The 20,779-nt window shown below is 52.8% G+C and overlaps 1 protein-coding gene across 1 annotated transcript in view; it reads left to right on the forward strand.

The window, feature by feature from the left end:
- The window catches only part of LOC147091437 (uncharacterized), a 221,570-nt gene extending 202,379 nt beyond the window's left edge, over positions 1–19,191 (forward strand). Inside the window, exons 7-9 of the mRNA XM_085976599.1 lie at positions 15,877–15,966; positions 17,275–17,390; positions 19,011–19,191. Of these exons, the coding sequence (XP_085832725.1) occupies positions 15,877–15,966; positions 17,275–17,390; positions 19,011–19,109 (305 nt within the window). The 3' untranslated portion in view covers positions 19,110–19,191. The remainder of the gene's footprint in view (positions 1–15,876; positions 15,967–17,274; positions 17,391–19,010) is intronic.
- The last annotated feature ends 1,588 nt before the right edge of the window (positions 19,192–20,779 follow it).

Consider the following 20,779-nt stretch of genomic DNA (forward strand, 5'->3'; position numbering starts at 1 on the left):
GTAGTATCTGAGGGGAGTGGGATGTAGTACCTGAGGGAAGTGGGATGTAGTTTCTGAGAGGAGTGGGATGTAGTGTCTGAGGGGAGTGGGATGTAGTGTCTGAGGGGAGTGGGATGTAGTGTCTGAGGGGAGTGGGATGTAGTGTCTGAAGGGAGTGGGATGTAGTGTCTGAGGGGAGTGGGTTGTAGTGTCTGAGGGGAGTGGGATGTACTCCCTGAGGGGAGTGGGATGCAGTGACTGAGGGGTGTGGGGTGTAGTGTCTGAGCGGAGTGGGATGTAGTGTCTGAGTGGAGTGGAATGTAGTGACTGAGGGGAGTGGGATGTAGTGTCTGAGGGGAGTGGGATGTAGTGACTGAGGGGAGTGGGATGTAGTGTCTGAGGGGAGTGGGATGTAGTGTCTGAGGGAAGTGGGATGTAGTGTCTGAGGGGAGTGGGATGCAGTGTCTGAGGGGAGTGGGATGTAGTGTCTGTGAGGAGTGGGATGTAGTGTCTGAGGGGAGTGGGATGTAGTGTCTGAGGGGAGTGGGATGTAGTGTCTGAGGTGAGTGGGATGTAGTGTCTGAGGGGAGTGGGATGTCGTGTCTGAGGGGAGTGGAATGCAGTGTCTGAGGTGAGTGGGATATAGTGTCTGAGGGGAGTGGGATGTAGTGTCTGAGGGGAGTGGGATGTAGTGTCTGAGGGGAGTGGGATGCCTTGTCTGAGGAAAGTGGGACGTAGTGTCTGAGGGGAGTGGGATGTAGTGTCTGAGGGGTTTGGGATGTAGTGTCTGAGGGGAGTGGGATGTAGTGTCTGAGGGGAGTGGGATGTAGTGTCTGAGGGGAGTGGGATGTAGTGTCTGAGGGGAGTGGGGTGTAGTGTCTGAGGAGAGTGGGATTTAGTGTCTGAGGGGAGTGGGATGTAGTGTCTGAGTGGAGTGGGATGTAGTGTCTGAGGGGAGTGGGATGTAGTGTCTGAGGGGAGTGGGGTGTAGTGTCTGAGGGGAGTGGGAAGTAGTGTCTGAGGGGAGTGGGATGTAGTGTCTGAGGGGAGTGGGATGTAGTGTCTGAGGGGAGTGGGATGTAGTGTCTGAGGGAAGTGGGATGTAGTGTCTGAGGGGAGTGGGATGTAGTGTCCGAGGGGAGTGGGATGTAGTGACTGAGGGGAGTGGGATGTCGTGTCTGAGGGGAGTGGGATGTAGTGTCTGAGGGGAGTGGGATGTAGTGTCTGAGGGGAGTGGGGTGTAGTGCCTGAGGGGAGTGGGATGTAGTGTCTGAGGGGAGAGGGATGTAGTGTCTGAGGGTAGTGGGATGTAGTGTCTGAGGGGAGTGGGGTGTAGTGTCTGAGGGGAGTTGGATGTAGTGTCTGAGGGGAGTGGGATGTAGTGTCTGAGGGGAGTGGGATGTAGTGTCTGCGGGGAGTGGGAGGTCGTGTCTGAGGGGCGTGGGATGTAGTGACTGAGGGGAGTGGGATGCAGTGTCTGAGGGGAGTGGGATGTAGTGACTGAGGGGAGTGGGATTTAGTGTCTGAGGGGAGTGGGATGTAGTGTCTGAGGGGAGTGGGATGTCGTGTCTGAGGGCAGTGGAATGTAGTGTCTGAGGGGAGTGGGGTGTCGTGTCTGAGGGGAGTGGGATGTAGTGTCTGAGGGGAGTGGGATGTAGTGTCTGAGGGGAGTGGGATGTAGTGTCTGAGGGGAGTGGGATGTAGTGTCTGAGGGGAGTGGGATGTAGTGTCTGAGGGGAGTGGAATGTAGTGTCTGAGAGGAGTGGGATGTCGTGTCTGAGGGGAGTGGGATGTAGTGTCTGAGGGGAGTGGGTTGTAGTGTCTGAGGGGAGTGGGATGTAGTGTCTGAGGGGAGTGGGATGTAGTGTCTGAGGGGAGTTGGATGTAGTGTCTGAGGGGAGTGGGATGTAGTGTCTGAGGGGAGTGGGATGTAGTGTCTGAGGGGAGTGGTATGTAGTATCTGAGGGGAGTGTGATGTAGTGTCTGAAGAGAGTGGGATGTAGTGTCTGAGGGGAGTGGGATGTAGTGTCTGAGGGGAGTGGGATGTGGTGTCTGAGGGGAGTGGGATGTAGTGTCTGAGGGGAGCGGGATGTCGTGTCTGAGGGGAGTGGGAAGTTATGTCTGAGGGGAGTGGGATGTAGTGTCTGAGGGGAGTGGGTTGTAGTGTCTGAGGGGAGTGGGATGTACTCCCTGAGGGGAGTGGGATGCAGTGTTTGAGGGGAGTGGGATGCAGTGACTGAGGGGAGTGGGGTGTAATGTCTGAGCGGAGTGGGATGTAGTGTCTGAGGGGAGTGGAATGTAGTGACTGAGGGGAGTGGGATGTAGTGTCTGAGGAGAGTGGGATGTAGTGACTGAGGGGAGTGGGATGTAGTGTCTGAGGGGAGTGGGATGTAGTGTCTGAGGGGAGTGGGATGTAGTGTCTGAGCGGAGTGGGATGTCGTGTCTGAGTGGAGTGGAATGTAGTGTCTGAGGTGAGTGGGATATAGTGTCTGAGGGGAGTGGGATGTAGTGTCTGAGGGGAGTGGGATGTAGTGTCTGAGGGGAGTGGGATGTCTTGTCTGAGGGGAGTGGGATGTAGTGTCTGAGGGGAGCGGGGTGTAGTGTCTGAGGGGAGTGGGATTTAGTGTCTGAGGGGAGTGGGATGTAGTGTCTGAGGGGAGTGGGATGTAGTGTCTGAGGGGAGTGGGATGTAGTGTCTGAGGGGAGTGGGGTGTAGTGTCTGAGGGGAGTGAGATTTAGTGTCTGAGGGGAGTGGGATGTAGTGTCTGAATGCAGTGGGATGTAGTGTCTGAGGGGAGTGGGATGTATTGTCTGAGGGGAGTGGGGTGTAGTGTCTGAGGGGAGTGGGTTGTAGTGTCTGAGGGGAGTGGGATGTACTCCCTGAGGGGAGTGGAATGTAGTGACTGAGGGGAGTGGGATGTAGTGTCTGAGGGGAGTGGGATGTAGTGTCTGAGTGGAGTGGGATGTAGTGTCTGAGGGGAGTGGGGTGTAGTGTCTGAGGGGAGTGGGGTGTAGTGTCTGAGGGGAGTGGGAAGTAGTGTCTGAGGGGAGAGGGATGTAGTGTCTGAGGGAAGTGGGATGTAGTGTCTGAGGGGAGTGGGATGTAGTGTCCGAGGGGAGTGGGATGTAGTGACTGAGGGGAGTGGGATGTAGTGTCTGAGGGGAGTGGGATATAGTGTCTGAGGGGAGTGGGATGTCGTGTCTGAGGGGAGTGGGATGTAGTGTCTGAGGGGAGTGGGATGTAGTGTCTGAGGGGAGTGGGATGTAGTGTCTGAGGGGAGTGGGATGTAGTGTCTGAGGGGAGTGGAGTGTAGTGTCTGAGGGGAGTGGGATGTCGTGTCTGAGGGGAGTGGGATGTAGTGTCTGAGGGGAGTGGGATGTAGTGTCTGAGGGGAGTGGGATGTAGTGTCTGAGGGGAGTGGGATGTAGTGTCTGAGGGGAGTTGGATGTAGTGTCTGAGGGGAGTGGGATGTAGTGTCTGAGGGGAGTGGGATGTAGTGTCTGAGGGGATTGGTATGTAGTGTCTGAGGGGAGTGTGATGTAGTGTCTGAAGAGAGTGGGATGTAGTATCTGAGGGGAGTGGGATGTAGTTTCTGAGGGGAGTGGGATGTGGTGTCTGAGGGGAGTGTGATGTAGTGTCTGAGGGGAGTGGGATGTCGTGTCTGAGGGGAGTGGGAAGTTATGTCTGAGGGGAGTGGAATGTAGTGTCTGAGGGGAGTGGGTTGTAGTGTCTGAGGGGAGTGGGATGTACTCCCTGAGGGGAGTGGGATGCAGTGTCTGAGGGGAGTGGGATGCAGTGACTGAGGGGAGTGGGGTGTAGTGTCTGAGCGGAGTGGGATGTAGTGTCTGAGGGGAGTGGAATGTAGTGACTGAGGGGAGTGGGATGTAGTGTCTGAGGGGAGTGGGATGTAGTGACTGAGGGGAGTGGGATGTAGTGTCTGAGGGGAGTGGGATGTAGTGTCTGAGGGGAGTGGGATGTAGTGTCTGAGGGGAGTGGGATGTCGTGTCTGAGTGGAGTGGGATGTAGCGTCTGAGGGGAGTGGGATGTAGTTTCTGAGGGGAGTGGGATGTGGTGTCTGAGGGGAGTGGGATGTAGTGTCTGAGGGGAGTGGGATGTCGTGTCTGAGGGGAGTGGGAAGTTATGTCTGAGGGGAGTGGAATGTAGTGTCTGAGGGGAGTGGGTTGTAGTGTCTGAGGGGAGTGGGATGTACTCCCTGAGGGGAGTGGGATGCAGTGTCTGAGGGGAGTGGGATGCAGTGACTGAGGGGAGTGGGGTGTAGTGTCTGAGCGGAGTGGGATGTAGTGTCTGAGGGGAGTGGAATGTAGTGACTGAGGGGAGTGGGATGTCGTGTCTGAGTGGAGTGGAATGTAGTGTCTGAGGTGATGGGATATAGTGTCTGAGGGGAGTGGGATGTAGTGTCTGAGGGGAGTGGGATGTAGTGTCTGAGGGGAGTGGGATGTCTTGTCTGAGGGGAGTGGGACGTAGTGTCTGAGGGGAGTGGGATGTAGTGTCTGAGGGGAGCGGGATGTAGTGTCTGAGGGGAGCGGGATGCAGTGTCTGAGGGGAGTGGGATGTAGTGTCTGAGGGGAGTGGGGTGTAGTTTCTGAGGGGAGTGGGATTTAGTGTCTGAGGGGAGTGGGATGTAGTGTCTGAGGGGAGTGGGATGTAGTGTCTGAGGGGAGTGGGATGTAGTGTCTGAGGGGAGTGGGGTGTAGTGTCTGAGGGGAGTGGGATGTAGTGTCTGAGGGGAGAGGTGTGTAGTGTCTGAGGGGAGTGGGGTGTAGTGTCTGAGGGGAGTGAGATTTAGTGTCTGAGGGGAGTGGGATGTAGTGTCTGAATGGAGTGGGATGTAGTGTCTGAGGGGAGTGGGATGTAGTGTCTGAGGGGAGTGGGGTGTAGTGTCTGAGGGGAGTGGGATGGAGTGTCTGAGGGGAGTGGGATGTAGTGTCTGAGGGGAGTGGGATGTAGTGTCTGAGGGGAGTGGGATGTAGTGTCTGAGGGGAGTGGGATGTAGTGTCTGAGGGGAGTGGGATGTAGTGTCTGAGGGGAGTGGGATGTAGTATCTGAGGGGAGTGGGATGTAGTGTCTGAGGGGAGTGAGATGTAGTGTCTGAGGGGAGTGGGAGGTCGTGTCTGAGGGGAGTGGGATGTAGTGTCTGAGGGGAGTGGGATGTAGTGTCTGAGGGGAGTGGGATGTCGTGTCTGAGGGGAGTGGGATGTAGTGTCTGAGGGGAGTGGGATGTAGCGTCTGAGGGGAGTGGGATGTAGTATCTGAGGGGAGTGGGATGTAGAATCTGAGGGAGTGGAATGTAGTGTCTGAGGGGTGTGGGATGTAGTGTCTGAGGGGAGTGGGAGTTCGTGTCTGAGGGGAGTGGGATGTAGTGTCTGAGGGGAGTGGGATGTAGTGTCTGAGGGGAGTGGGATGTAGTGTCTGAGGGGAGTGGGATGTAGTGTCTGAGGGGAGTGGGATGTAGTGTCTGAGGCGTGTGGGATGTAGTGTCTGAGGGGAGAGGGATTTAGTGTCTGAGGGGAGTGGGATGTAGTGTCTGAGGGGAGTGGGATGTAGTGTCTGAGGGGAGTGGGATGTAGTGTCTGAGGGGAGTGGGATGTCGTGTCTGAGGGGAGTGGGGTGTAGTGTCTGAGGGGAGTGGGATGTAGTATCTGAGGGGAGTGGGATGTAGTACCTGAGGGAAGTGGGATGTAGTGACTGAGAGGAGTGGGATGTAGTGTCTGAGGGGAGTGGGATGTAGTGTCTGAGGGGAGTGGGATGTAGTGTCTGAGGGGAGTGGGATGTAGTATCTGAGGGGAGTGGGATGTAGTGTCTGAGGGGAGTGAGATGTAGTGTCTGAGGGGAGTGGGAGGTCGTGTCTGAGGGGAGTGGGATGTAGTGTCTGAGGGGAGTGGGATGTAGTGTCTGAGGGGAGTGGGATGTCGTGTCTGAGGGGAGTGGGATGTAGTGTCTGAGGGGAGTGGGATGTAGCGTCTGAGGGGAGTGGGATGTAGTATCTGAGGGGAGTGGGATGTAGAATCTGAGGGAGTGGAATGTAGTGTCTGAGGGGTGTGGGATGTAGTGTCTGAGGGGAGTGGGAGTTCGTGTCTGAGGGGAGTGGGATGTAGTGTCTGAGGGGAGTGGGATGTAGTGTCTGAGGGGAGTGGGATGTAGTGTCTGAGGGGAGTGGGATGTAGTGTCTGAGGGGAGTGGGATGTAGTGTCTGAGGCGTGTGGGATGTAGTGTCTGAGGGGAGAGGGATTTAGTGTCTGAGGGGAGTGGGATGTAGTGTCTGAGGGGAGTGGGATGTAGTGTCTGAGGGGAGTGGGATGTAGTGTCTGAGGGGAGTGGGATGTCGTGTCTGAGGGGAGTGGGGTGTAGTGTCTGAGGGGAGTGGGATGTAGTATCTGAGGGGAGTGGGATGTAGTACCTGAGGGAAGTGGGATGTAGTGACTGAGAGGAGTGGGATGTAGTGTCTGAGGGGAGTGGGATGTAGTGTCTGAGGGGAGTGGGATGTAGTGTCTGAGGGGAGTGGGATGTAGTGTCTGAAGGGAGTGGGATGTAGTGTCTGAGGGGAGTGGGTTGTAGTGTCTGAGGGGAGTGGGATGTACTCCCTGAGGGGAGTGGGATGCAGTGATTGAGGGGAGTGGGGTGTAGTGTCTGAGCGGAGTGGGATGTAGTGTCTGAGTGGAGTGGAATGTAGTGACTGAGGGGAGTGGGATGTAGTGTCTGAGGGGAGTGGGATGTAGTGACTGAGGGGAGTGGGATGTAGTGTCTGAGGGGAGTGGGATGTAGTATCTGAGGGGAGTGGGATGTAGTGTCTGAGGGGAGTGGGATGCAGTGTCTGAGGGGAGTGGGATGTAGTGTCTGTGAGGAGTGGGATGTAGTGTCTGAGGGGAGTGGGATGTAGTGTCTGAGGGGAGTGGGATGTAGTGTCTGAGGTGAGTGGGATGTAGTGTCTGAGGGAAGTGGGATGTCGTGTCTGAGGGGAGTGGAATGTAGTGTCTGAGGTGAGTGGGATATAGTGTCTGAGGGGAGTGGGATGTAGTGTCTGAGGTGAGTGGGATGTAGTGTCTGAGGGGAGTGGGATGCCTTGTCTGAGGGGAGTGGGACGTAGTGTCTGAGGGGAGTGGGATGTAGTGTCTGAGGGGAGTGGGATGTAGTGTCTGAGGGGAGTGGGATGTAGTGTCTGAGGGGAGTGGGATGTAGTGTCTGAGGGGAGTGGGATGTAGTGTCTGAGGGGAGTGGGGTGTAGTGCCTGAGGGGAGTGGGATGTAGTGTCTGAGGGGAGAGGGATGTAGTGTCTGAGGGTAGTGGGATGTAGTGTCTGAGGGGAGTGGGGTGTAGTGTCTGAGGGGAGTTGGATGTAGTGTCTGAGGGGAGTGGGATGTAGTGTCTGAGGGGAGTGGGATGTAGTGTCTGCGGGGAGTGGGAGGTCGTGTCTGAGGGGCGTGGGATGTAGTGACTGAGGGGAGTGGGATGCAGTGTCTGAGGGGAGTGGGATGTAGTGACTGAGGGGAGTGGGATTTAGTGTCTGAGGGGAGTGGGATGTAGTGTCTGAGGGGAGTTGGATGTCGTGTCTGAGTGGAGTGGAATGTAGTGTCTGAGGTGAGTGGGATGTAGTGTCTGAGGGGAGTGGGAATGTAGTGTCTGAGCGGAGTGGGATGTAGTGTCTGAGGGGAGTGGGATGTCGTGTCTGAGGGGAGTGGAACGTAGTGTCTGAGGGGAGTGGGACGTAGTGTCTGAGGGGAGTGTGATGTAGTGTCTGAGGGGAGTGGGAGGTAGTGTCTGAGGGGAGTGGGATGCAGTTACTGAGGGGAGTGGGATGTCGTGTCTGAGGGGAGTGGGATGTAGTGTCTGAGGGGAGTGGGATGTAGTGTCTGAGGGGAGTGGGATGTAGTGTCTGAGGGGAGTGGGATGTAGTGTCTGAGGGGAGTGGGATGTAGTGTCTGAGGGGAGTGGGATGCAGTGTCTGAGGGGAGTGGGATGCAGTGTCTGAGGGGAGTGGGATGTAGTGTCTGAGGGTGGTGAGATGTAGTGTCTGAGGGGAGTGGGATGTAGTGTTTGAGGGGAGTGGGATGTAGTGTCTGAGGGCAGTGGGATGTAGTTTCTGAGAGGAGTGGGATGTCGTGTCTGAGGGGAGTGGTATGTAGTGACTGAGGGGAGTGGGATGTAGTGACTGAGGGGAGTGGGATGTAGTGTCTGAGGGGAGTGGGATGTAGTGTCTGAGGGGAGTGGGACGTAGTGTCTGAGGGGAGTGGGATGTAGTGTCTGAGGGGAGTGGGATGTAGTGTCTGAGGGGAGTGGAATTTAGTGTCTGAGGGGAGTGGGATTTAGTGTCTCCGGGGAGAGGGGTGTAGTGACTGAGGGGAGTGGGATATAGTGTCTGAGAGGAGTGGGATGTCGTGTCTGAGGGGAGTGTGATGTAGTGTCTGAAGAGAGTGGGATGTAGTGTCTGAGGGGAGTGGGATGTTGTGTCTGAGGGGAGTGGGATGTGGTGTCTGAGGGGAGTGGGATGTAGTGTCTGAGGGGAGCGGGATGTCGTGTCTGAGGGGAGTGGGAAGTTATGTCTGAGGGGAGTGGGATGTAGTGTCTGAGGGGAGTGGGTTGTAGTGTCTGAGGGGAGTGGGATGTACTCCCTGAGGGGAGTGGGATGCAGTGTCTGAGGGGAGTGGGATGCAGTGACTGAGGGGAGTGGGGTGTAGTGTCTGAGCGGAGTGGGATGTAGTGTCTGAGGGGAGTGGAATGTAGTGACTGAGGGGAGTGGGATGTAGTGTCTGAGGGGAGTGGGATGTAGTGACTGAGGGGAGTGGGATGTAGTGTCTGAGGGGAGTGGGATGTAGTGTCTGAGGGGAGTGGGATGTAGTGTCTGAGGGGAGTGGGATGTAGTGTCTGAGGGGAGTGGGATGTAGTGTCTGAGGGGAGTGGGATGTAGTATCTGAGGGGAGTGGGATGTAGTGTCTGAGGGGAGTGAGATGTAGTGTCTGAGGGGAGTGGGAGGTCGTGTCTGAGGGGAGTGGGATGTAGTGTCTGAGGGGAGTGGGATGTAGTGTCTGAGGGGAGTGGGATGTCGTGTCTGAGGGGAGTGGGATGTAGTGTCTGAGGGGAGTGGGATGTAGCGTCTGAGGGGAGTGGGATGTAGTATCTGAGGGGAGTGGGATGTAGAATCTGAGGGAGTGGAATGTAGTGTCTGAGGGGTGTGGGATGTAGTGTCTGAGGGGAGTGGGAGTTCGTGTCTGAGGGGAGTGGGATGTAGTGTCTGAGGGGAGTGGGATGTAGTGTCTGAGGGGAGTGGGATGTAGTGTCTGAGGGGAGTGGGATGTAGTGTCTGAGGGGAGTGGGATGTAGTGTCTGAGGCGTGTGGGATGTAGTGTCTGAGGGGAGAGGGATTTAGTGTCTGAGGGGAGTGGGATGTAGTGTCTGAGGGGAGTGGGATGTAGTGTCTGAGGGGAGTGGGATGTAGTGTCTGAGGGGAGTGGGATGTCGTGTCTGAGGGGAGTGGGGTGTAGTGTCTGAGGGGAGTGGGATGTAGTATCTGAGGGGAGTGGGATGTAGTACCTGAGGGAAGTGGGATGTAGTGACTGAGAGGAGTGGGATGTAGTGTCTGAGGGGAGTGGGATGTAGTGTCTGAGGGGAGTGGGATGTAGTGTCTGAGGGGAGTGGGATGTAGTGTCTGAAGGGAGTGGGATGTAGTGTCTGAGGGGAGTGGGTTGTAGTGTCTGAGGGGAGTGGGATGTACTCCCTGAGGGGAGTGGGATGCAGTGATTGAGGGGAGTGGGGTGTAGTGTCTGAGCGGAGTGGGATGTAGTGTCTGAGTGGAGTGGAATGTAGTGACTGAGGGGAGTGGGATGTAGTGTCTGACGGGAGTGGGATGTAGTGACTGAGGGGAGTGGGATGTAGTGTCTGAGGGGAGTGGGATGTAGTATCTGAGGGGAGTGGGATGTAGTGTCTGAGGGGAGTGGGATGCAGTGTCTGAGGGGAGTGGGATGTAGTGTCTGTGAGGAGTGGGATGTAGTGTCTGAGGGGAGTGGGATGTAGTGTCTGAGGGGAGTGGGATGTAGTGTCTGAGGTGAGTGGGATGTAGTGTCTGAGGGAAGTGGGATGTCGTGTCTGAGGGGAGTGGAATGTAGTGTCTGAGGTGAGTGGGATATAGTGTCTGAGGGGAGTGGGATGTAGTGTCTGAGGTGAGTGGGATGTAGTGTCTGAGGGGAGTGGGATGCCTTGTCTGAGGGGAGTGGGACGTAGTGTCTGAGGGGAGTGGGATGTAGTGTCTGAGGGGAGTGGGATGTAGTGTCTGAGGGGAGTGGGATGTAGTGTCTGAGGGGAGTGGGATGTAGTGTCTGAGGGGAGTGGGATGTAGTGTCTGAGGGGAGTGGGGTGTAGTGCCTGAGGGGAGTGGGATGTAGTGTCTGAGGGGAGAGGGATGTAGTGTCTGAGGGTAGTGGGATGTAGTGTCTGAGGGGAGTGGGGTGTAGTGTCTGAGGGGAGTTGGATGTAGTGTCTGAGGGGAGTGGGATGTAGTGTCTGAGGGGAGTGGGATGTAGTGTCTGCGGGGAGTGGGAGGTCGTGTCTGAGGGGCGTGGGATGTAGTGACTGAGGGGAGTGGGATGCAGTGTCTGAGGGGAGTGGGATGTAGTGACTGAGGGGAGTGGGATTTAGTGTCTGAGGGGAGTGGGATGTAGTGTCTGAGGGGAGTTGGATGTCGTGTCTGAGTGGAGTGGAATGTAGTGTCTGAGGTGAGTGGGATGTAGTGTCTGAGGGGAGTGGGAATGTAGTGTCTGAGCGGAGTGGGATGTAGTGTCTGAGGGGAGTGGGATGTCGTGTCTGAGGGGAGTGGAACGTAGTGTCTGAGGGGAGTGGGACGTAGTGTCTGAGGGGAGTGTGATGTAGTGTCTGAGGGGAGTGGGAGGTAGTGTCTGAGGGGAGTGGGATGCAGTTACTGAGGGGAGTGGGATGTCGTGTCTGAGGGGAGTGGGATGTAGTGTCTGAGGGGAGTGGGATGTAGTGTCTGAGGGGAGTGGGATGTAGTGTCTGAGGGGAGTGGGATGTAGTGTCTGAGGGGAGTGGGATGTAGTGTCTGAGGGGAGTGGGATGCAGTGTCTGAGGGGAGTGGGATGCAGTGTCTGAGGGGAGTGGGATGTAGTGTCTGAGGGTGGTGAGATGTAGTGTCTGAGGGGAGTGGGATGTAGTGTTTGAGGGGAGTGGGATGTAGTGTCTGAGGGCAGTGGGATGTAGTTTCTGAGAGGAGTGGGATGTCGTGTCTGAGGGGAGTGGTATGTAGTGACTGAGGGGAGTGGGATGTAGTGACTGAGGGGAGTGGGATGTAGTGTCTGAGGGGAGTGGGATGTAGTGTCTGAGGGGAGTGGGACGTAGTGTCTGAGGGGAGTGGGATGTAGTGTCTGAGGGGAGTGGGATGTAGTGTCTGAGGGGAGTGGAATTTAGTGTCTGAGGGGAGTGGGATTTAGTGTCTCCGGGGAGAGGGGTGTAGTGACTGAGGGGAGTGGGATATAGTGTCTGAGAGGAGTGGGATGTCGTGTCTGAGGGGAGTGTGATGTAGTGTCTGAAGAGAGTGGGATGTAGTGTCTGAGGGGAGTGGGATGTTGTGTCTGAGGGGAGTGGGATGTGGTGTCTGAGGGGAGTGGGATGTAGTGTCTGAGGGGAGCGGGATGTCGTGTCTGAGGGGAGTGGGAAGTTATGTCTGAGGGGAGTGGGATGTAGTGTCTGAGGGGAGTGGGTTGTAGTGTCTGAGGGGAGTGGGATGTACTCCCTGAGGGGAGTGGGATGCAGTGTCTGAGGGGAGTGGGATGCAGTGACTGAGGGGAGTGGGGTGTAGTGTCTGAGCGGAGTGGGATGTAGTGTCTGAGGGGAGTGGAATGTAGTGACTGAGGGGAGTGGGATGTAGTGTCTGAGGGGAGTGGGATGTAGTGACTGAGGGGAGTGGGATGTAGTGTCTGAGGGGAGTGGGATGTAGTGTCTGAGGGGAGTGGGATGTAGTGTCTGAGGGGAGTGGGATGTCGTGTCTGAGTGGAGTGGAATGTAGTGTCTGAGGTGAGTGGGATATAGTGTCTGAGGGGAGTGGGATGTAGTGTCTGAGGGGAGTGGGATGTAGTGTCTGAGGGGAGTGGGATGTCTTGTCTGAGGGGAGTGGGAAGTAGTGTCTGAGGGGAGTGGGATGTAGTGTCTGAGGGGAGCGGGGTGTAGTGTCTGAGGGGAGTGGGATTTAGTGTCTGAGGGGAGTGGGATGTAGTGTCTGAGGGGAGTGGAATGTAGTGTCTGAATGGAGTGGGATGTAGTGTCTGAGGGGAGTGGGATGTATTGTCTGAGGGGAGTGGGGTGTAGTGTCTGAGGGGAGTGGGATGTAGTGTCTGAGGGGAGTGGGATGTAGTGTCTGAGGGGAGTGGGATGTAGTGTCTGAGGGGAGTGGGATGTAGTGTCTGAGGGGAGTGGGATGTAGTATCTGAGGGGAGTGGGATGTAGTGTCTGAGGGGAGTGGGATGTAGTGTCTGAGGGGAGTGGGAGGTCGTGTCTGAGGGGAGTGGGATGTAGTGTCTGAGGGGAGTGGGATGTAGTGTCTGAGGGGAGTGGGATGTCGTGTCTGAGGGGAGTGGGATGTAGTGTCTGAGGGGAGTGGGATGTAGTGTCTGAGGGGAGTGGGATGTAGTGTCTGAGGGGAGTGGGATGTAGTATCTGAGGGGAGTGGGATGTAGAGTCTGAGGGAGTGGGATGTAGTGTCTGAGGGGAGTGGGATGTAGTGTCTGAGGGGAGTGGGAGGTCGTGTCTGAGGGGAGTGGGATGTAGTGTCTGAGGGGAGTGAGATGTAGTGTCTGAGGGGAGTGGGATGTAGTGTCTGAGGGGAGTGGAATGTAGTGTCTGAGGGGAGTGGGATGTAGTGTCTGAGGGGAGTGGGATGTAGTGTCTGAGGGGTGTGGGATGTAGTGTCTGAGGGGAGTGGGATGTAGTGTCTGAGGGAAGTGGGATGTAGTGTCTGAGGGGAGTGGGATGTAGTATCTGAGGGGAGTATGATGTAGTACCTGAGGGAAGTGGGATGTAGTGACTGAGAGGAGTGGGATGTAGTGTCTGAGTGGAGTGGGATGTAGTGTCTGAGGGGAGTGGGATGTAGTGTCTGAGGGGAGTGGGATGTAGTGACTGAGAGGAGCGGGATGTCGTGTCTGAGGGAAGTGGACAGCTGTGACTATGCGGAGTGGGATGCAGTGACTGAGGGAAGTGGACAGGTGTGACTGAGAGGAGTGGGATGCAGTGACTGAGGGAAGTGGACAGCTGTGACTGAGTGGAGTGGGATGTAGTGACTGAGGGGAGTGGAATGTAGTGACTGAATGTGGTGTGATGTAGTGACTGAGGGGGAGTACGTTATCGTCACTTCAGGAGTTGGCTGTAGTGGATCAGGTGACTGGGGTCACATGACTATGGGTTATTTAAAGCCTGGAGTCTGGCATTCTCCGGACTCCTGTATCAGCCTGATGATGTGTTCGGTGCTCCCCCACTCCTTCACTCTCCCGTGTTTCGTGGCCTTTATTATATATCCAGAGACAATCCCGACTCAAGAACCCGAGGAACAAACATCTGAAAAATCTACTGAGAAATCGTCCTCTGTCCCATCGGGGTCTTCAGCCTCTGGTATCATTCTGGTGTGGTTCCTTCAAACAGATACTGCACCCAATGTGGCTCCTGAAATGCTCAGTCCCTGAGAATCACCCAGTCTCGAATGAGATATTTCTCAAAGGACAGATTTCCCCTCACTCTATCCAAGATTCCTCGGATTTATCATTTGAGATCAGGGTGAACAGTCAGGAAAGGTGCCAGAACCGGATATGACTGAGAGAATCAGTGGTGGAGTCGGTGTCCTTTGAGGAAGGGGCAGTACCGCTGGAGCTTGTGATACCAGGAGGGTTTGTTTCTGACACTGGGCGACAGAATTGGAGGCGTGGAATTCACAGCACAGAAACAGGCCTTTCGGCCCATCTGATCCATGCTAGTGTTTAGGCTCCATACAAGTCTCCTCCCACCTTGCATCATCTCACCGTATCAGTAGAAACTCCTAATGCTTTCTCCGCCACGAATTTATCTAGCTTCCCCTTCAATTCATCCATGATATTCGCCTCAACTACTCCTTGTAGGGAGCTCCACATGCTCACCACTCTCTGGATAAAGGAGTTTCTCCTGAATTCCCTGTAAGATATATTAGTGACTATCTTATATTTATGGCCCCTAATTTTTGACACCTCCTCAAGTGGAAAGAACCTCACTAGGTCTAACCTCTGAAACCCTTCATAATTATAATGACCTCTATCATGTCCCCCCTCAGCCTTCTCTTGTCTGGAGAATATAATCCCCAGCCTTTTCAATCATTCCTGACAGTTGTACCTTCCCAGTTCTGGGATCATCCTTGTAAACCTTGTTTTTGCACCTTCTCCAGTGCCTCTATATCCTTTTCATATTTCGTATATAGAGGCCAGAACAGTGCACAATGCTCCAGGTGTGGTCTAACCAAAGTATATGGGGACCAGAACAGTGCACAATGCTCCAGGTGTGTTCTAACCAAGGAATATGGAGACCAGAACTGTGCAGAGCACTCCAAGTGTGGCTTAACCAAGGTTTTCTGTAAATTTAACATAACTTCCCTGCTTTCCAATTCAATTACTCTAGAAATGAACTCCAGTGCTTTGTTTGAAATGCGATTTACAACACATGGAATCGCAGCAGACATATTTGCCTTGGACTAAACCTTGAACTAAGATCCATTATTCCCACATCAAAAAATCTGGGATAGCGGCAATGTATGAAGGGACAGCTTCAAAATGAATGCCACCAGACACAATCTGAGGGAATAATTCTACCGGAAACTTTCTTGATATGACGGTTCCCGATATGAGATGTTATATTTTGTGCATATGGATTTTCACAAGTCATTTGATAAAGCGCCACACAAGAGCCTTGTTGTGATAGTTAAGCCACGTTATGTTAACAAGAAACAGATTAGAGGATGGAGGGATCCCATGATTCGTTGCTTGTCACTATGTGTTCCACATGGCAGGACGGGTAATAGGTTGTCAACTTTTCCCTACAACTCTCTCTCTCTTCCTGTCTCTCTCTCTCTCTCTCTGACTCTTTTTCACTCCCTCTCTTTCTCTCTCGCTCTATATCTGTCTGTCACCCTCTGTCTATCTTTCTCTCCCTCTGTCTGTCTCTCTCACTCTCTATCTCTCTCTCTGTCTCTATTTATTTGTCTCTGTCTCTCTAGCTCATTCTCTCTCTCTTTCTGTTCATTCTTTGTCTCTTTTCCTTCGTCTCTCTCTCTCTCTTTTTCTGGCTGTCTCTGTCTCCCTCTCTATCTACCTATTTCTCTTTTTCTCTCTCTCTCAATCTGTCTCCATTCCTCCCTGACTTTATCTTACGTTATCAGTCTTTCTTTCTCTCCGTCATTCTCTGTCTCTCTCCGTGTGTCTGTCGCTATCTTTCTCCCTCTTCCTCACTCTCTCACTCTCCCCGTCTTTCTTTCTCTCTCTATCCCCGTCTCTCTCTCTCCCCATATATTTCTCTTTCTCTCTCTCTCTCACTTTCTGTCTCTGACCCTCTCATTCAGTTTCTCTCCCTCTTTTTTCCCTCTCTCTCTGGCTCTCTGTCACTACCTTCACTCTTTCTCTGTTTCCAAGACTCCCTCTGTGTGTCTCTATAACTCATTCTCCCATGTCTGTCTCTCTCTACATATATTTATCCGTCTCTCTCTGTCTATTGATCCTTCAGTCCTGAAATGTCTCTTGTCTCGGTGCCCATCAGTTCAATGCCTGGCCCGGCGCTGTGCTAGACCCAGATCGAGCAGGAAGATCCACTCTTGACCCAGGGCTCGTTCTCCATCCTCCAGTTACCATGTGGCTGATCTTTCATTACAGATTCGGTGAAGACGACAAGTCGTGGAGCCAATGGAGGGTCGACATCAGAAGCTGAGTGCAAGCCGTCAGAGGAGGGACATTCAAGGCCAGGTATCAGCCGGCTTCTGGTAGGACCCATCCAATCAGACTATTCCAGGGTCCAATCCCGGAAACATTCAGTCCCTGACGACACCCTCGGACATTCAGCTATGGAACCTCCCAAATATCCTGCTTTATAATTTGACAGTTCAGTCCCAGTCTCTCCCAATATTAACTACGTAGAATAGAACTGGCCATTCTTCCCAAATGGTCCATGCCAGGGTTTACACTCCACACGAGCCTCCTGCCACCTCTGTTCATCTAACGCTATCAACATATCCTACTATTCCTCTCTCCCTCATATGTTTATCTAGCTTCCCTTAAATGCATCTATGCTATTCACCTCAACTACTCCCTTTGTTAGCATGTTCCACATTCTCACAACTCTCTGGGTAAAGAAGCACAGGAAACTTCGTGATATCCGGCACTGACGGGACCGAGCTGCTGCCGATCGATCAAAACTTCCGGATAGAACAGCGCTAATGTTGAGGAATACGGAGGTTTTCATCGCCGTATCTGACAACAAACACTGTTGCTTAGCAACAGCTTGTAAACACTGGGCCCGTACCTTGGAAGCGTCTCTGAAGCTGTTGCTAAGCTACAGAGATGCTTTCCAGAGCCTGACTGTTATAAAAATGCTAGGAGAAGAAAAAAAACCTAACCAAAACGGCTGCTGATTTCTGCTGTTAGATCGAGGTTTCCGGACATACAACCTCCGGACAAACCAAAGTTTCCTGTATCTCCTGAATTCCCTGTTGGATTTATTAGTGGCCATCTTATATGTATGCGCACTAGTTCTGGACGCTCCCACAAAAGGAAACATCTTCTTTACATCTACCATATCAAAACCTCTTCAGAATTTTAAAGACCTCTATCCAGTAATCCCTCAGCCTTCTCTTTTCGAGAGAAAAGAGCCCCAAACTTCTCACTCTTTCTTTGAAACCACTCCCCCTCCCATTTGCTGTGCTTCTTTTGACTGTGAGGAGTTAGGAGCCGGAGTGGGTCCTCATTTATTGCCCCTCCCCAGTGCCCTGGAATTTGTAGCTGTGGGGCTGCCTTCTCGAGCTGCTGTGGAGAATTGTGGTGGTCGGGTCAGAGGGTGCTTTGTGAAACCAGCGACTGGGCCTGGAATTGTACACACAGATCCACGTTCCCTGGTTCAGCTTCCAGAACAGAAGGTCCTCAGTTGGACCTGCACTCCGGGTTTGCCGTCTCTATGCCCCCTCCCTGTACCCGGTTTTTATTTCTGCCTCTAACTCTGCTCGGCATTGGGCGGGGTTTGGGCATTTTGGCTGAAGCCTTTTCCACTTAATGTTCCAGGGGTGCTGAAGTTGTCGAAGGAGGAGTGTGAGAAGGTCAGTGCCGAGGTCAAAGTGATGTACATCGGCAAAAACAAACTGGACACCCCCGCGAAAAAGGAAGCCTATCTCCGGCAGGTGAGGGAGTTATTCTTCATTCATTCTCGGGTGTGCCGGCACTGATTGACCAACACCAGTTGGCATTGATTGACCAACTCCAGCTGTCATTGACTGACCAACACCAGTTAGCACTGATTGACCAGCTCCCGCTGTCATTGATTGACCAACACCAGTTGGCATTATTTGACCAGCACCAGTTGTCATTCATTGACTGTACCTAGTTGACAATGATTGACCAACTCCAGCTGTCATTGATTGACCAACTCCAGTTGGCATTAATTGACCAACACCAGTTGGCATTGATTGACCGTACCTAGTTGGCATTGACTGACCAACACCAGTTGGCATTGATTGGCCATCACCAGTTGGCATTGATTGACCATCCCCAGTTGGCATTGATTGGCCATCCCCAGTTGGCATTGATTGACCATCCCCAGTTGGCATTGATTGACTATCTCCAGTTGGCATTGATTGACTATCCCCAGTTGGCATCGTTTGATCATCCCTAGTTAGCATTGATTGACCAACACCAGTTAGCATTGATTGACCATCCCCAGTTGGCATCGTTTGATCATCCCCATTTGGCATCGTTTGATCAACCCTAGTTAGCATTGATTGACCATCCCCAGTTGGCATTGATTGACTATCCCCAGTTGGCATCGTTTGATCATCACCATTTGGCATCGTTTGATCATCCCTACTTAGTATTGATTGACCATCCCCAGTTGGCATTGATTGACTATCCCCAGTTGGCTTCGTTTGATCATCCCTAGTTGGCATCGTTTGATCATCCCTACTTAGCATTGATTGACAATCCCCAGTTGACATTAATTGGCCATTCCCAGTTGGCATTGATTGACCATCCCCAGTTGGCATTGATTGACCATCCACAGTTGGCATTGATTGACCATCGCCAGTTGGCATCGTTTGATCATCCCTACTTAGCATTGATTGACCATCCCCAGTTGGCATTGATTGACCATCCCCAGTTGGCATCGTTTGATCATCCCCAGTTGGTATCGTTTGATCATCCCCAGTTGGCATCGTTTGATCATCCCTACTTAGCATTGATTGACAATCCCCAGTTGGCATTAATTGGCCATTCCCAGTTGGCATTGATTGACCATCGCCAGTTGGCATTGATTGAACATTCCCAGTTGCCTTTGATTGACCATCCCCAGTTGGCATTCAATGAACATTCCCAGTTGGGATTGATTAACCATCCCCAGTTGGACTGGTGTTAAGGATAGCGGATTCCCCTTTTGTTAAGTGGAGCGCTATCCCTGGTTTTAAGAGGGAGGGTGTCCCCTTGTGTTAAGAGGGAGGTAGTCGCCTGGTGTTAAGGGGAGAGGCGACGTCTGGTGTTAAGTGGAGGGGATTGATCTGGTGTTAAGTGGAGGGGAGTCCTCTGGTGTTAAGGGGGAGAGGATTCCCTGGTGTAAGGGGAGTGGATGGCGTGATGATAAGGGGAGCGGAGTCGCCTGGTTTTAAGGGGGAGGGGATTCGCTGGTGTTAATGTTAGGGGATTCCCTATGTTTTAGGGACTCGGTGATGTTCCCTGAGAGCCCCTGTTAATGTACGGTGTAACTGCAACACCTTTCTATTGGACCTCACTGAGGGACATCCGTCCATTCCCAGGTACAAGACATGCTGAAAGACCACCTCCCATGCAAGAAACTCGCGCTGCAGTTTCACGGAGAACAGGAGGATGAAGCTGGAAAGAAGAAACGGAAATGACCCGGCAGATCAGGGATTGACAGCGGGTGAACTTCAACCCGAATCTGGGCACATTGACAGCGTCCAGGAGCAGCGGGGGGGGGAGGGGGCTGTTGAGGATGGGGGTGATTGGGTGGGGTGAATAGTGTGAGGTGGGCGGGGCTGGGTGAGTGGGGACAGGGAGTGGGGTGGGGGTTGAGGTGAGTTGTGGTGGGAAATGGGTGGGATGAGTGGGGTCAGGGGATAGGGTAGGGATTCGGGTTGAGTGCTGTCAGGGATGGGGGATTGGGGTGGGGGATGGGGTGAGTTTTATGGGGCCGGGGTGAGTGGCCACAGGGAGTGTGGTCAGGGGCTGGGGTCAGTGTGTTGAGGTGGGGGTGGGATGAGTGGTGTGAGGGTTGGGGCGCGGTGAGTGGTGTCAGGGGGTGGTGTCAGGTTTTGGATGAGTGGAATGAGGTGGGTGGGAGGAGTGGGGGGGATGGGGTGAATGGGATGTGGGGTGAGTAGGGTCAGGGGCAGGTGTGGTGTGAGGGGGTGTGAGGGGCTGGGATGGGGTGAGTGGTATCAGGGAGTGGTGTCAGGTTTTGGGTGAGTGGGGTGAGGTGGGTGTGATGAGTGGGGATTGGGTGGCTGGGATGTGGGTTGTGTGGGGTCAGGAGTGGTGTCAGGGATTTGGGTCAGGGGGTGAGGGTCAGTGGGTGGGGTGAGGTGGGGTCAGTGATTTGAAGTGGTGGGGTGAGTGCGGTCAGAGGGTGGGGTGTGTGGGCTGAAGTGGGTGGGAATATTGGGGTGTGTTGTGTTGAGTTTTCTCATTGAATTGTTCCTAATGGACAGTGTCCAGGAGCGGTGGTGTGCGGTGTTTAAAAGCGATTTAAAATGTGTTAAACGGAGTCGAAAAGCAGTTTAATAAGGAGTTTAAAAGGAGTTTAATAAGAGATTTTAAAGGTTTTTAAAAGGAGTTTAAAAGGTGTTTATTAAGAGGTTTAAATGTTTTTTAAAAGGAGTTTAATAAGGAGTTTAAAAGGTGTTTAAAAGGAGTTTATTAAGGGGTTTAAAGGGTTTTTAAAAGGAATTTCAACTGTTTAGAAGTTGTTTAAAAGGAGTTTATTAATGGGTTTAATGGTGTTTAAAAGCAGTTTAATGTAGGATTTAAAATGTGTTAAACGGAGTCGAAAAGCAGTTTAATAAGGAGTTTAATAGGTGTTTAAAAGGAGTTTATTAAGGGGTTTAAATGGTTTTCAAAAGGAGTTTAATAAGGAGTTTAAAAGGAGTTTAAAAGGAGCTTATTAAGGAGTTTATTAAGGGGTTTAAATGGTTTTTAAAAGGAGTTTAAAAGGTGTTTAAAAGGAGTTTATTAAAGGGTTTAAATGGGTTTTAAAAGGAGTTTAATAAGGAGTTTAAACGATTTTGAATAGGAGTTTAATAAGGTGTTTAGAAATGTTTAAAAGGAGTTTATTAATGGGTTTAATGGTGTTTAAAAGCAGTTTAATGTAGGATTTAAAAGGCGTTTAAAATGTTTTTTAGGGATTTATAAGGAATTTAAAAGGGTTTTAAAAAGTCTGTAAACGGGGCTTTTAAATGGTTTTGGAAGGAAAGGTTTAATCAGATTGCCCTGAGGTGTTAATGTAATACTGGTGATGGGGTTTCTTTATATTGTGGTAATGTCGCTTTGAGCCTTTGTTTGTTGAGTA

The sequence above is a fragment of the Somniosus microcephalus genome, unplaced genomic scaffold (assembly GCF_052327205.1).
Source record: "Somniosus microcephalus isolate GS21.2 unplaced genomic scaffold, FLI_Smic_1.0 unresolved_chr3, whole genome shotgun sequence".
Taxonomy (NCBI): domain Eukaryota; kingdom Metazoa; phylum Chordata; class Chondrichthyes; order Squaliformes; family Somniosidae; genus Somniosus; species Somniosus microcephalus.